Raw genomic sequence first — 15,529 nt, 5'->3', positions numbered from 1 at the left:
ATCTTTAATTTTTTTTAACATTTTTAAAAATTTTATTTATTTATTTTTGGCTGCATTGGGTCTTCATTCTTGCGCTCAGGCTTTCTCTAGTTGCGGCAAGTGGGCTTCTCATTGTGGTGGCTTCTGTTGTTGCGCAGCACAGGCCCTAGGGCGTGCGGGCTCAGTAGTTGTGGCACACGGGCTTAGTTGCTCCTCAGCATGTGGGATCTTCCTGGACCAGGGATCGAACCCCTGTCCCCTGCATTGGCAGGGGGATACTTAATCACTGTACCACCAGGGAAGTCCCAATCTTTAGTTTTATTAGATAAGAAAAAACTGTTTTTCAACGTGGTTGTACTAATATGTCTTCCTACCAACAGTGTGAAAGTGTTCCTGTTCCTCCCAGTCCTTATCAGTATTGTCAGACTCTAAATTTTGCCAATCCACTAGGCCTAAAAGTGTTCATTCTAGCAAATTAACTGAGGAACCAAAACCTTAAACACAGTTGGTGTGCAGTAAATAATCTGTTAAATGAATTCGGCCTGACTCTTTCTACTCTAAATCTGATCGTGACTTGTCCTGTTTTAGAGTCAATAGTTTAGTACAGCTTTTGGTGAGGGCTCGTTCCATTACTGACAGTAACTAGACTTGGTTAACCAAAGTAAGAGGAACTTATTTGTACCAGTGTACCAGTTAAAGGTAGCATTTACATTTTCAGGAAAAGATTCTGTTTTTGTTTTTGAAATGAAAGCAGCAGAGAGGAGATAGTAAATTTTTTTATTGGTTTATTAACAGTACATTGTTAATTCTTTTATTTCCTTGGCTGCGCTTGTGGCATGTGGGATCTTAGTTCCCCAACCAGGGATCGAACCCGTGCCCCCAGCACTGGGAGCGTGGTGTCTTAACCACTAGCCACCAAGGGGGTCCCAAGATGCTGTTTTTTAAGAATCACCTACAGCGTATGCAGTACTTCATTTTCCCACAAAAAGGAAGATAGCACCAGAATTTCCTGCCTAGGTTATACTCCTAGCACCCTTGCAACCACTCTTATCCCTGTTTCTGTTTTGAGTGACTTTGTAGGCTATGGTAGATTATTTAGGTGGGGGGTGGTGGTGTTTTGCTAAGATGCCTCACCAGTCTTCAACAGCCACCTCAGTGTGGCAGCTGTTTATTAAAACCATAGGATACATGGCTTTGTTTAAACGTATCTTGCTTCAGTGTAATTGACCCAGAGCACTTTTTTTTCTTTAACATCTTTATTGGAGTATAATTACTTTACAATGTTGTGTTAATTTCTGCTGTATAACGAAGTGAATCAGCTGTATGTATGCATATATCCCATATCCCCTCCCTCTTGAGCCTCCCTCCCACCCTCCCTATCCCACCCCTCTAGGTGGTCACAGAGCACCAAGCTGATCTCCCTGTGCTATGCAGCTGCTTCCCACTAGATATCTATTTTACATTTGGTAGTGTATATACGTCAGTGCTACTCTCTCACTTCATCCCAGCTTACCCTTCCCCCTCCCTGTGTCCTCAAGTCCATTCTCTATGTCCGTGTCTTGATTCCTGTCCTGCCCCTAGGTTCTTCAGAACCATTTTTTTTTTTTAAGATTCCGTATATATGTGTTAGCATATGGTATTTGTTTTTCTCATTCTGACTTCACTCTGTATGACAGACTCTAGGTCCATCCACCTCAGTACAAATAACTTAATTTCATTTCTTTTTATGGCTGAGTAATATTCCATTGTATATATGTGCCTCATCTTCTTTATCCACTCATCTGTTGATGGACACTTAGGTTGCTTCCATGTCCTGGCTATTGTAAATAGTGCTGCAGTGAACATTGTGGTACATGTCTCTTTTTGAATTATGGTTTTCTCAGGGTATATGCCAAGTAGTGGGATTGCTGGGTCATATGGCAGTTCTATTTTTAGTTTTTTAAGGAACCTTCATACTGTTCTCCATAGTGGCTGTATCAGTTTACATTCCCACCAACAGTGCAGGAGGCTTCCCTTTTCTCCACACCCTCTCCAGCGTTTATTGTTTGCAGATTTTTTGATGATGGCCATTCTGACTGGTGTGAGGTGATACCTCATTGTAGTTTTCATTTGCATTTCTCTAACGATTAGTGATGTTGAGCGTCCTTTCATGTGTTTGTTGGCAATCTGTATATCTTCTTTGGAGAAATGTCTATTTAGGTCTTCTGCCCATTTTTGGATTGGGTTGTTATTTTGATATTAAGCTGCATGAGCTGCTTATATATTTTGGAGATTAATCCTTTGTCAGTTGCTTCATTTGCAAATACTTTCTCCCATTCCGAGGGTTGTCTTTTCGTCTTGTTTATGGTTTCCTTTGCTGTGCAAAAGCTTTTAAGTTTCATTAGGTCCTTTTTGTTTATTTTTGTTTTTATTTCCATTTCTCTAGGAGGTGGGTCAAAAAGGATCTTGCTGTGATTTATGTCATAGAGTGTTCTGCCTATGTTTTCCTCTAAGAGTTTCATAGTGTCTGGCCTTACATTTAGGTCTTTAATCCATTTTGAGTTTATTTTTGTGTATGGTGTTAGGAAGTGTTCTAATTTCATTCTTTTACATGTAGCTGTCCAGTTTTCCCAGCACCACTTATTGAAGAGGATGTCTTTTCTCCATTGTACATTCTTGCCTCCTTTATCAAAGGCAAGGTGACCATATGTGTGTGGGTTTATCTCTGGGCTTTCTATCCTGTTCCACTGATCTATATTTCTGTTTTTGTGCCAGTACCATATTGTCTTGATTACTGTAGCTTTGTAGTATAGTCTGAAGTCCAGGAGCCTGATTCCTCTAGCTCCGTTTTTCTTTCTCAGGATTGCTCTGGCTATTCGGGGTCTTTTGTGTTTCCATACAAATTGTGAAATTTTTTTGTTCTAGTTCTGTGAAAAATGCCATTGGTAGTTTGATAGGGATTGAATTAAATCTGTAGGTTGCTTTAGGTAGTAGTATAGTCATTTTCACAATGTTGATTCTTCCAATACAAGAACATGGAATATCTCTCCATCTGTTTATGTCATTTTTAATTTCTTTCTTTAGTGTCTTACAGTTTTCTGCATACAGGTCTTTTGTCTCCCTAGGTAGGTTTATTCCTAGGTAATTTATTCTTTTTGTTGCAGTGGTAAATGGGAGTGTTTCCTTAATTTCTCTTTCAGATTTTTGGTCGTTAGTGTATAGGAATGCAAGAGACTTCTGTGCATTAATTTTGTATCCTGCTACTTTACCAAATTCATTGATTAGCTCTAGTAGTTTTCTAGTTTTCTGGTAGCATCTTCAGGATTCTCTGTGTATAGTATCATGTCATCTGCAAACAGTGACAGTTCTAATTTTTCTTTTCTGATTTGGATTTCTTTTATTTCTTTTTCTTCTCTGATTGCCGTGGCTAAAACTTCCAAAACTATGTTGAATAATAGTGGTGAGAGTGGGCAACCTTGTCTTGTTCCTGATCCTAGAAGAAATGGTTTCAGTTTTTCACCATTGAGAATGATGTTGGCTGTGGGTTTGTCATATACGGCTTTTATTATGTTGAGGTAGGTTCCCTCTATGCCTACTTTCTGGAGAGTTTTTATCATAAATCGGTGTTGAATTTTGTCGAAAGCTTTTTCTGCATCTATTGATATGATGGTATGGTTTTTCTCCTTCAGTTTGTTAATATGGTGTATCACATTGATTGATTTGCATATACTGAAGAATCCTTGCATTCCTGGGATAAACCCCACTTGATCATGGTGTATGATCCTTTTAATGTGCTGTTGGATTCTGTTTGCTAGGCTTTTGTTGAGGATTTTTGCATCTGTGTTCATCAGTGATATTGGCCTGTAGTTTTCTTTTTTGTGTGACATCTTTGTCTGGTTTTGGTATCAGGGTGATGTGATGGTGGCCTTGTAGAATGAGTTTGGGAGTGTTCTTCCCTCTGCTATATTTTGGAAGAGCTTGAGAAGGATAGGTGTTAACTCTTCTCTAAACGTTTGATAGAATTTGCCTGTGAAGCCATCTGGTCAACCAAGAGCACTTTTTATAAAGGGTTTTTTTTGCATAGAAACTTGATAGTAATTCTTTTAGCATTTTGTGAAGTAGCTGGCAAAAGTGGTCACTCCCCTCTTGTAAATCTTGTAAATATTGACACAGAGCAAGCCATTTATTTCATTTTTGCTGTACTCATAGGCCAGTTCATTAGAGGAATTAGCTTGAATTTTTCTGACTTTAATTTCTAAGTATAATCTTTTTGAGAGATGACTAGAAAATAGAGCTCTCAGAACTAGTGATGAGATATAAGAATGGTAATTTTGACTAGTAAATCCTAGCTAATGTATCACCTGCTTTTGTAAGATTTTCCCTTTTCAGAATAGCCTAAGTAAGTAAAGACTTGCATGAGATTCAGAATCTTGTTAAGTCTGATTCATCATCTCTATTTCCAGCAAAGATTTCCTGTTAGACAAGACAAATTAGAGTCTTCCTACTGACTTGGTGAGTTTTTACATAGTTTAATTTTAAATATAGTTTAAGATCATGAGGACAGAAGTGGAATGAAATGCATAGAAATATTTATCATGACTTTAAAAAATGCACATCTTGTAGTGCAATCTACTGTTTCATTTCAGTGCAGATAGTATGCATAGTTGGAAGTCATGTAAGGTGAGCATGTAAGTTTTTTTTTTAAATAATGAGGATTACAATCAGTGTTAAAGAAACATTTTTCATAAATGGTTTCAAAAGAGGTTTTATTCTAAATATTCTTACCTGGAGTAAACAATAGTTATTTATTCAGATCTTCTTTGGTGACTAGTACATACAGGATAAGGCTTTACACTAATGATGGAGAGGAGAAAAGATGTTTGGATTTACATTTTTTGATATTACATGATATGGAGACTTTAGAGTAAGATTATTTTTCTCCTGAGAAAAGATCTTCAGGGAAATTTGAATTCCAGCTTATAAAAGGAGATACCTTAAAGCAATTCATGGGCTCCCTTTTACTCTACATATAAAAGGAGTTTGATTCTGAGCAGGTTGCCTTTGTGTATGAACCTTAGAGCTCATCTCTCTGTGGGTAACTTAGACAGCTGTTTCTACCATTCTGGCTGCCATCTTAAAAGTTTTGCTTTGTGGCATGAGATTCTTGCCTCAAATGCTTATGTATGTTTTTACACAGTTTTATTGGGTAAAATAGGTGTTATTGCATTTTAATCTTTTAAATTCTGACAGAAATCACTGGGAGCCAGGAAATTGTGTTAAGACGAACATTCTGTCTAACTTTCCCCTGTTTTGTCTGCCTGTGTGGTTTTACTTTTTCCTTGCGTCATGAATTTTGGAATGAACACTTCGAACTGAGAACTTCCTGCTCATCCTTTGTCCCATTTAATTTAGTTAGAACCTTAACATTAACATAGAAATTGGCTTATTTTTTAATAACTTTGGAAGAAGGGAGAATTTATTTTTTGCAGGTGGTTTCTAGGTAAGGAACATGGGTCCATGTAAACAATCATCAGATTTCTTTACTTAAGACCATACTTAAAGGAGAAGAGTAAAGCATACATATACCTCAATCTCTCTTTCATAGGTAGGGTGAGGTCTGAGTGTCACTCATAAAGGTAAGAGTCTCCAGAGAACACTGAATTCTGTGCTGCTAGATAGTATGTAGTAGTAAATGCTGAAGAGGGTCGGTTGCCCTTGTAGTAGACCAAATCCTCTGGAGCAGGTGGGTCTTTTCAGCTTCTAAGTTAATGAAGTTATTCCAAATTATATACCTTAAGACCAGTTTAGAATTTATTCTTTGGTATGCCTTCCTTGAGCCCTTTCTGTAGCCAGACTGTGTTAGCAAGAAATATTTTTAAATGGCTTGACTGAAACATCGATGGCCAAAGAGAACTGCTTGTTGAATTTGGCTTCTGTAAAGGCCAGAGGATCCTGTGGGGTTATGCAAACTCTGCCTATTTGTTTCATGAAATGACTCTTTTGTTTCTGAATTCCTTGCAAATTAGACATGCTTAAATTGTATTAAGGCCAAGGCATTCATCTGTTTACTATTTGATTTTATAAGGTTCTTCATAATTGTAGCTGAGGGGAGAGAGAAGGTGAAAAACTGTCTCTCAAATCTCAAAACAGCTTTGGGAATATAATTATATAATAAAGAGAGTCTTCTTAGCCATAAGGTTTTTTCCCTCTTCTTCCTCTTCCTTCTTCTTTTTTAAAATTCTGTTCCAGCTCTTGTTTTAGAATAAATTTTCTCAACCTAGAGGAGAAGTCTTTGATAACATGTGGGATGTGTTAAAATCTTCATCTTTCCTAGGTTTGCTCTTTGTGGCCCCAGAGATTTTTGCCCAAGCCATTCAGTGGAATCAACACATTATTATAATTTGTGAAAAGAGAGGAGTTGCTGATTGCCTCTGCCTATCTAATTTCATTTCTAAAGGTGTTTTCCTTTGGAACTGAGATCCACTTTGAAGTGAAATAGCCCCTTTATAGTCAGGTTTGTTTGCTGATCTGGATTCATGTCATTCTATTTCAGACATCTCCCAGATGATGCATTTTGAAGGTGATGTGTGGAGAAGCTTAATCCTATGAACCCTATCTGCCTTTTTTTTTTTTTTAAAGCAGTTGGAGGAGGGTTTTTTTTGTTTCCCTAGCAGGGGTTAGTAACTAACAACAGCAGCACATCACCTGATGGAAAGAACCCAGACCTTGTGAAACCTGTGCCTGTTGCAGCCATCATGGTTTATGCTGCAGGACCCTCCATCCAAGTGGAGGCAGGAATTTTTTCCTTCTATGTTGTTATGTAGATGTAGTCATTTGTGCCTAAATTAAAAAGCAAAACAAAAACTCAGTAAGTCTTTTTAAGGTCTAAGGAGATGCAATCCTACAAGTCTGTTGAATGGCACCTACCTCTTTCCAGGACAGACCTCTGCATTTGGAGCAGAGCGTGCTGTCCCTGGACGTATTTTTGGGGTAGGGAATCATGCTAATATGTCCATATCAACAACTCTTACATAATGGATAGTTTTTAGGGGGAGGGAATGATTCCCTAGCCCTTAACTTAAATTGGCAATAAATTTTTCTGTTCTTTGATTTTTTTTTTCCTAACTGGAAAAGTAGCATCCATATTGAGAATTATTCCATATTTTAACCTTTGAGCTGGTTGCTGAGGTCTCTTTGGGGACAAGGACACTTTGTAGTTATTTATAACCTATAGAGAAGGGCAGTAAGGCTGTGAACAGCCAGCACGTGATGAGGTTTGGGAGCCAGTGGGAGCAGTCTGTTGTTTACTCCTCTGCTTTCCACGACTTGAAATTCTTTCATGTATCTTCTTGTTCCTCTTCATTTTGACTTTGGATGGACTTTACTAGCTGGGGTATTTCTATAAAACTCTTATCTTGTAACACTTAGATTGAGGAGAAGAAGGAAAAATAGCCTTTTTATGTACAAAAGCATGTCTAATCCTCACAGTCATTTCAGAGTCTATGCTTGCCTAAGAGATCTGTAAACTGGGAAAACCTTAAAGGTACTGACATGCATATGTAATACTATACTTGTTTCTGAGTTTTCCTTGTATACAGTAGTTTCTTCTAAGTTTCCCTTATACACAACAGTTGCAAGAACAGTTGAACTCTTAGTTAAATATTTGGCTATGGTAGAAAATAAGTTCTGCATCTTAGCCTGGTATAGAAAAAACTTAATGTGTCTATACATGTCTTAAAGGTATGTCTCCCTGTCTCTCTTTATATCTGTACACGTGTGTACACGTGTATATATTTAATGTTAATTATTGTTTCTCTACATGTCAGTTTTAAGGGAATCAAACCCCGTGTCAGATATGAAAATTATAGATCAAATCTAAATAAATGCTAAGAATCTGCCTTATTTTTATCAGTATACTGGAATTTTACTGTATAGAATTTAACTTGAAATAACTGAGAGGTCCTCTGTTTCTGACAGCTGCTGTAATGGTTCTTTCAGGATCGACTTATCCTGGAAGATGTGCTTAGATTACTATTGTCTTATGGGTTCAAGAACTTCCCATTTAGCGCTGCACACTTCTCTTTCTCCCAACTTTTCTTGGATTTTTTTTTTTAATCAAAGAAGAATGTAGTTTTGGAATGTATTAAATTAGTTCTTCAAAATAGGAGATCAACTGATAGTTTTCTTTTTAAAATATTTTCTTGTTTTAAGAGTATGCTTGGATTCCTATAGCTGTTACTCATTCAGCAACTCCCAAACTTTAATCTTTTAACTAGAGCTCATTAAGGAAAAATATGATCCCAAAAGACAGTAGTCTAGTTAGTCAACAGCAATTTCAATGAACAAATATTTATTGAGTGCCTATTATGATACCATTTTAGGCACAGGGGGATGCTGTTCTCTCATTGTGCTTAACTTCTAGTGGGAGAGACCGTAGACAAGTGAAAATATAAAAACAAGGTAATTTCAGATAGTGGTATTAAAAAAGAAATTTGAATAGGGTAATGTGATGAAAGAGGCTAGAAGTGGGGACTGCTTCAGATCTGGTGGTCAGGGATGACCTCTCTGAGGATATTACATTTGATAGGACACCTAAATGACAAGAAGGAGCCAGCTGTGAAAAGATCTGAGGGAAGGAAGAGCTTTCCAGGCTGAGGAAAGAGGCTGATGTGTTTGCCAAGTAGAATTAAAGGCCTGAGTGACTAAAGCATGGTGATTGAGAAGGGTAAGTGTTAGATGAGGTCAGGGAGGTACACTGAAGCTTTGGCAGTCATGACAAAAGGTAGATTTTATTTGGATAGGAGTGGAAGTCACTGAAGAATTCCTGTCTTGTTTCTCATAAGGGTCTGACTTATAAGCCATCTCATAACCAAGAAGAATTCATTGTGAAGTCTGCTTATTCCTTTTAAAATATTTTTATTCATTATTTGAAAAGGTAATATATTCACATGGTTCAAAATTCAATAAGTTCAAATGGGAACAGTGGAAATTCTCCTTCCCACCCAAGTACACAGTTTCCTTCCTTGGAAGTAACCAGTGTCCCTAGAGTCTTGTGTAGCTTTACAGACAGAGATCTCTTACACACACACATACATACATACATACATACATACATATTTCTGCCTCTTTAGGTAGAAAGAGCTTCCCCATTCCTTTTTTAAATAGCTTTATTATTACATTGTCTGTATCATAATTTATGTAATCAATCCCTTATTGATGGACTTTCAGGTTATTTCCATGTTTTTGTGATTACACATAGTGCCACATTGAAAAACCTTTTATATTTATCATATTAAATATATTAGTAGGATAAATTTCTAGACATGGAATTGTTGGATCAAAGGGTATATGCATTTCTTATTCATTCTGATATGCATTTCCCTTCATGAAGTTTATAACAATTTATACTCTAATCAGAAATGTTCTCCTTATCCTGGGCAAGTGTTATCAAACATTTTAATTTTTGCCAATTCACTGGGTGAATTAATGTGTGGTTTAATTTGCATTTATGTTTTCACATATTTAAGAACCATTGATACTTACATGTCTGTAAACCATTGGCTGTTCTTTGCGCATTTTTCTGTTAGGCTATTGACTTTTTTCTTCTTGATCTTGAGATTCACTCAATTCTAACTCCCTCTGTTAAAGAATTTTTTAAAAATACAATGTTACATGTCAGTTATATCTCAATTTTAAAAAAGCAGTCATCTTTAACTTGTAAATTTTAGGAAACATGGACCTGCCATGAGACATGAGACATGATAAACCCTAGTCTTTCCTTTGCTGATTGAAGTCTCTCTTGATTGCCCTTGGTTTCATTTTAAGAAGTGTCTCTAAATTAAAATAAACAGAAAAGGAAAAGAAAAAAGTGCATTTAGTGTTTTGTTAGAGTAGATTGATCTGCAAAAAGTTTACCCATAACAAATATTCAGAAGTCATTCAAACCTTGCAAGAGAGGAAGTCAGTATGACCTGTAATAATAATAATAATCTGTCCTTGGGGTAATGAGAAAGAAGTTATTACCTCCTGGGCTGTATATGATTGAGGACACTGTAACAGAAGAAATACAGACATTCCTTTGAGGTCCCAAAAGTTTCTCAAAAATGAATATACCCAAATCTTTCTATAGTTTTGGGGGTTTTTTTTTGTTTTTTGTTTTTTTTTTTTTTTGGTCAAGTCTTTTTGGCATCTTCTGTTTTGGAAAATGCAAACGTCTCTCAAGTTTAAAATAGTTACAACATTGGGATTTTTCCTTACTTGGAAACTGTACCAGGCTTTAAACCAAGAGAAAAAATAGTTACAGGCTTTAAAAAGTCCCTAACAAACCATTCTTTGGCAAGAAACCATGTTCCCAGCCATCTAGTTTGTGCATGTTTGTGTATTATATTAAACAACATGAAATTGTCAGGATTTAATAGAGTGAACAGGAAAATAAATGGTGGTATATAACAGATATGTTCAGCCTCTGAGTTGTCAGCATACTGGGAAGTTTGCTAAGCCTGGGAAAATAAATTTCTCATTAGAGAACTTGGGCAGTCTTGTTTCAACTTGTTTGAAGCCAGGAACAGTATATTTTGGTGCTAGTTGTCTCCTACAAAGGTTCTCAAACCATGACCCTCAAATAGACCTCCTATTTTCTAAAATTGTTTTTCTGCTGGGCATCTGCGGCAGTTGGCATGAAGTGCTGAAGAGTTCACGTACAGGGAGGCTACTTTGCTTATGAACACTTTGCCCATGGTGCCTGCTGTGAGTGAAATTAATTAGATTTGTGCTGTCCTAGTCGATTTCCCTCCCAGCAGATTGTGTGGTTAGACCTCCTCAGAGTCTAAAGCTGATTCTCCAGTTCTACTGACTGCTGGATTGGACACTTTTAAAAATTGGAAGAAAGGTTGGTGATATTTTAAAAGAAACCAAAGACTTCTCTACAGAATAAATGAGAAGCAAAAAAGATAGGTAAAAATGGCCAAGACCAAGGTTGTATTTTTTTCCTGGTTGTGATAGTGAACCATGGTTCAGTAGCAACAGTTAAGCCATTAAAATAAACTGGTTTTTAAACTTGTCTTTTTCTTAGGCTTAGAGAATTCTTAACTTGTTAATTGTTAGATAAATTTGAAGTATTTTTTTAAACTTCAAAAATAAACTCAAATTAGTATTTTATGATCTATCAATATAGAGCTGAGCCTGCACCTCACACCTACAGAGCCAAGTTTTATGCTCTTAACTAACACGTAAAATTCGCATCTTCATTCCAACCCGCTCCAAAGATAGTTTTAATTGGGAATTTTGAAAATTCATTCTGGCTCCTACTGGCAGTAATGGTAACTGGGATTTGTAAAACCGCCTAAGGTGCATTTACTCACTACTAGATAAATAAACAGTTTTGTGAGAATATGTCTTCCATCAAATGCAAGTCTACCTTGATCACAGGTCTCTTTTCTTGATATTATCATGAATCCTGAATTGCACAAACCAGGGAGGCCCAAATTCCATTGCAGTGCTTAGTTTAAGTGAAATAGCACATCACGTATATAAGACTTAATTTCATGTGTGATTACATGGGATATTTTAACTATAAACACATGTAGGATAGTGTTAAAACCAATGGGGACTCTGGTAATACTGATGGTATTACTCTGTGAGGGTGCAACTATATCTTATTACTCCTCCTCCATGTTTATTAAGTGGCCAGTGAATGTGAGTTGAGTGATTTTTTTTTTGATATTCATTTATACCTCTTTCTACAAAGGATTTGAGGCAGTTTCCAGAAATACTTAATATATCAAACAGTAAAATAAATCAGTTCAGGGAATTATAGCAAAGTGAATAACAATGTTAAGAAAATAATAAAGCTATTTGGACTTCCCTGGTGGTGCAGTGGTTAAGAATCTGCCTGCCAATGCAGGGGACACGGGTTCAATCCCTGGTCTGGGAAGATCCCACATGCCTCAGAGCAACTTAGCCCATGTGCCACAACTGCTGAGCCTGTGCTCTAGAGCCCGCAAGCCACAGCTACTGAAGCCTGCACGCCGCAACTACTGAAGCCCGCCCAACTAGAGCCCGTGCTCTGCAACAAGAGAAGCCACCGCAGTGAGAAGCCCGCGTGCAGCAACGAAGAGTAGCCCCCGCTCGCCACAACTGGAGAAAGCCCGCACGCAGCAACAGAGACCCAATGCAGCCAAAAAATAATAAAATAAAATAATAATAAAGCTATAGTAGAGGGATCATATGAGCCTATATAGAGTATAGCATGTAGAATGAGCATATGAGCCTGTAGTTTCAAGAGATGGGTCAGATTTGTCTCAGGGCTTCCTAGTAGCCAAGCAAAGAGAGCAGCATTATCAGATATAGATTCATATTGTCTGTCCATAGCTGAAAACAGACCAGGTGTTCAGGAAAGAAATTTCTCCCTTGTGTATTGTAAACCAGACAATGTATGATATGATGGAGTAAGTACATCCTTACACTATTCCCACAATTAATAAAATATATTTTATTGTATTTAAGTGTTTTTTTTTTGATATGGATCATTTTTAAAGTCTTTATTGAATTTGTTACAGTATTGTTTCTGTTTTATGTTTTGATTTTTTGGCCGAGAGGCATGTGGTTGGTATCTTAGCTCCCTGACCAGGGATCAAACCCACACCCACTGCATTGGAAGGTGAAATCTTAACCACTGGACCACCAGGGAAGTCCCAATAAAATATATTTTAAAGATAAAGCAGAACAGCACAAAGGGTAGTATATACTAAAATAGCTCTCATCCCAAACTAAAAGACGTTTGTCATATTTGCCTCAGGTCATCCTAATTTTTAAAAAAACATGAGAGATCAACTTGAAATGTCTTACATTCTTTTCCCAGCTTCATTCTTCATCCTTGCTCTCCCATCAGGAATCTGATGCATAGCTTGTCAGTGATTTTCTTCACTTCTACTGTATGCATATATCTGTAAATACTATATAAATCTTAAATTTGCATAAATAGTGTACTGCACATGACATTCCAAAACTTGCTTTTTTTCATTAGTGTCGTGTCAGATCTCACTCATCTCCATGGTGCTGTAGATGTAGTTCATTACTTTTAAATCCTGAAGTAGTTTTTCATTGTATGGAAATAACCCAATTTAGTTATCTGTTTCCCTCCTAATGGATTTTTAGTTTGTTTGTCTACAGACAAATTGCCACGTTGAACGACCTTGTCCATGTCTTCTTGTGCCCGTGTGCAGTTTTTCTAGGACAGTGGTTCTCAAAGTATTCCAGGGCATATCAGGGTCACCTGGGAACTTGTTAGAAATGGAAATTCTTGGGCCCAACCTCTGAATCAAAAACTCTGGGGGGCAGGGCCCAGCAATCTGTTTAGCAAGTGATCCTGATGCGCCTAAAGTTTGAGAACCACTACTTTAGCACATATATAGTTAAAAGTAGAACTACTAAGTCTTAACGTATAAGTAGGTTAAACATTACTAGATATGGCAAATTCCTACCCCAAATATACTTAATAATTTACAGTCTCACCAGCAGTGTATGAGAGTTCCTATAGCTCCATACTGTGGAACAGAGGAACAGAGAAAGCAAGAAGAATCTGGAAAATCAGATACCAGTGAAGTGTAAGTGGAGAGAGATCTCTAATGATACAGAGAAAGGAAAACATCTAAGAAAGGGATAAATGTTGCCCTTACAGAGAGCAGCTAGCAATGGGTTGATAAATAGAAGACTATTCATTTTTTTAAATTTTATTTTTGGCTGTTTTGGGTCTTCGTTGCTGCACATGGGCTCTCTCTAGTTGTGGTGAGCGGGGGCTACTCTTCGTTGCTGCACGTGGGCTTCTCACTGCGGTGGCTTCTCTTGTTGCAGAGCACGGGCTCTAGGTGCGTGGGCTTCAGTAGTTGTGGCGTGCGGGCTCCAGTAGTTGTGGCTTGCGGGCTCTAGAGCGCAGGCTCAGTAGTTGTGGTGCATGGGCTTAGTTGCTCTGAGGCATGTGGGATCTTCCCGGACCAGGGATTGAACCCGTGTCCCCTGCATTGGCAGGCGGATTCTTAACCACTGTGCCACCAGGGAAGCCCAGAAGACTATTTATTCTTAATAATAAGTTTGCACTGAAGTGTAGGAGAAGATGAGACAGTATTTGGAAAGGTAACAAAGTAATTTTCCTTTAGGAGTGAAGTATTTGTACCCTCAAGGGAAGGAGCCCACGCACAGTGGTAAAGCTGTATGTGGTGTTCACCATGCTGTCTCCTCTTTAGGTAGCCTTTTCATGGATGTACTTTAAGTACCCTTTGAGTAAACTCATTTGGTAAGATAATATTAAATAGTATTGTGCAGAAGATTAAAATAGGGTGATATCATTGTGATGAGACTGCTTTAGGTTAGATGATCTTCTCTGAGGTTAACATTGAATGCTAAGAAGCCATTTGAATGATAAGGGTAGAGAATTCCAGGCAGGAGACAAAGTTTCCAGTCTGTGGAAGGTCAAATGGAAATAGTAGGATAGTATGCCATTAATCTAATAAAATTCTCTTGCTTCTTGCATCATCCAGGGTGAAGAGGAACAGAAGTCTTTGTCCCCTGACTTTGGAAATCTTGTTTAACCTTCAAACTGGCGATGTCAAGGGTTCCAAGTCCTCCACCTCCGGCAGAAATGTCGAGTGGCCCAGTAGCTGAGAGCTGGTGTTACACACAGGTAGGTGCTTCTTGGGAGGATTTTGGGGGACGAAAGGAATCAGATTTCTTTTCTACGTTGGCTTTCCTGCTTTCTCTGGGTCATACCTGCCAAATAGTTAGATAAAGTACTTGTCAGCTTTCCATGCCTTGGTTTTCCATGGGGAATCTGAATGCCCTAGGCATTCACGGGAGCTTGAAAGGGGAATCTTTGAAACTGGATCTGCTGCCTACATCCACCTTGATGGAAGTGTATTCCTCTGTTGGGCAATTTAGGGGGAAACCAGGTTTGATATTGCAGCCCCAGGCAGTGGTATCAACATCTAAATCATTAAACAACTGCTCTGAGCAGAGGTTCATTTTAGGTGTGGCTTAATCACCTGCTTTCCCAACCTTGTCCATGTTTTTCTCACTTTCCATCTAGTGTTTCTCAGAAGCTGAGAAAAGTTATGAAAGCAGTTGGTCACCGTGAGATTTCTTAAAATGTAGATGAGAGACAGAAAAGGCTGAGCCTCCATGCTGGCCCAACAGTGCTGTCTTCCTATGGGATTATGCAGAGGGAGGGAGGGGGAAAATTATCTGATCTCCAGCCTGTTTTTCAGGTTGCCCACTTCCTATTTAATTGCTTCCTGGTTTTCTATCAACAGATCAAAGTAGTGAAATTCTCCTACATGTGGACCATCAATAACTTTAGCTTTTGCCGGGAGGAAATGGGTGAAGTCATTAAAAGTTCAACCTTTTCATCAGGAGCCAATGATAAACTGAAATGGTGAGGAAGACTACATTTAGCTATAAAAATTTTTCTATACGTTGCCTGTTTGCTTGGCTTCACAGGATACTGACTAGAGTGGAAGATCCTTGATGGCAGGGACTTTGTTTTGTTCTTAATGTATTCCCTAGTGTCTGATACATAACA

The 15,529-nt window shown here is 37.9% G+C and overlaps 1 protein-coding gene across 2 annotated transcripts in view; it reads left to right on the top strand.

Moving 5' to 3' along the window:
- The window catches only part of SPOP (speckle type BTB/POZ protein), a 66,495-nt gene that overhangs the window by 32,621 nt on the left and 18,345 nt on the right, over window positions 1–15,529 (top strand). For both annotated transcript variants that reach the window (XM_082861051.1, XM_082861052.1), the window contains exons 2-3: window positions 14,493–14,635; window positions 15,261–15,382. In XM_082861051.1, the coding sequence (XP_082717177.1) occupies window positions 14,558–14,635; window positions 15,261–15,382 (200 nt within the window). In that variant the 5' untranslated portion in view covers window positions 14,493–14,557. The remainder of the gene's footprint in view (window positions 1–14,492; window positions 14,636–15,260; window positions 15,383–15,529) is intronic.

Source organism: Leucopleurus acutus (assembly GCF_964270905.1).
Source record: "Leucopleurus acutus genome assembly, chromosome: 19".
In the NCBI taxonomy this organism is placed as follows: domain Eukaryota; kingdom Metazoa; phylum Chordata; class Mammalia; order Artiodactyla; family Delphinidae; genus Leucopleurus; species Leucopleurus acutus.
The sequence above is the reverse complement of the archived record's forward strand: the minus strand, read 5'-3'. Positions and strand labels throughout refer to the sequence as shown.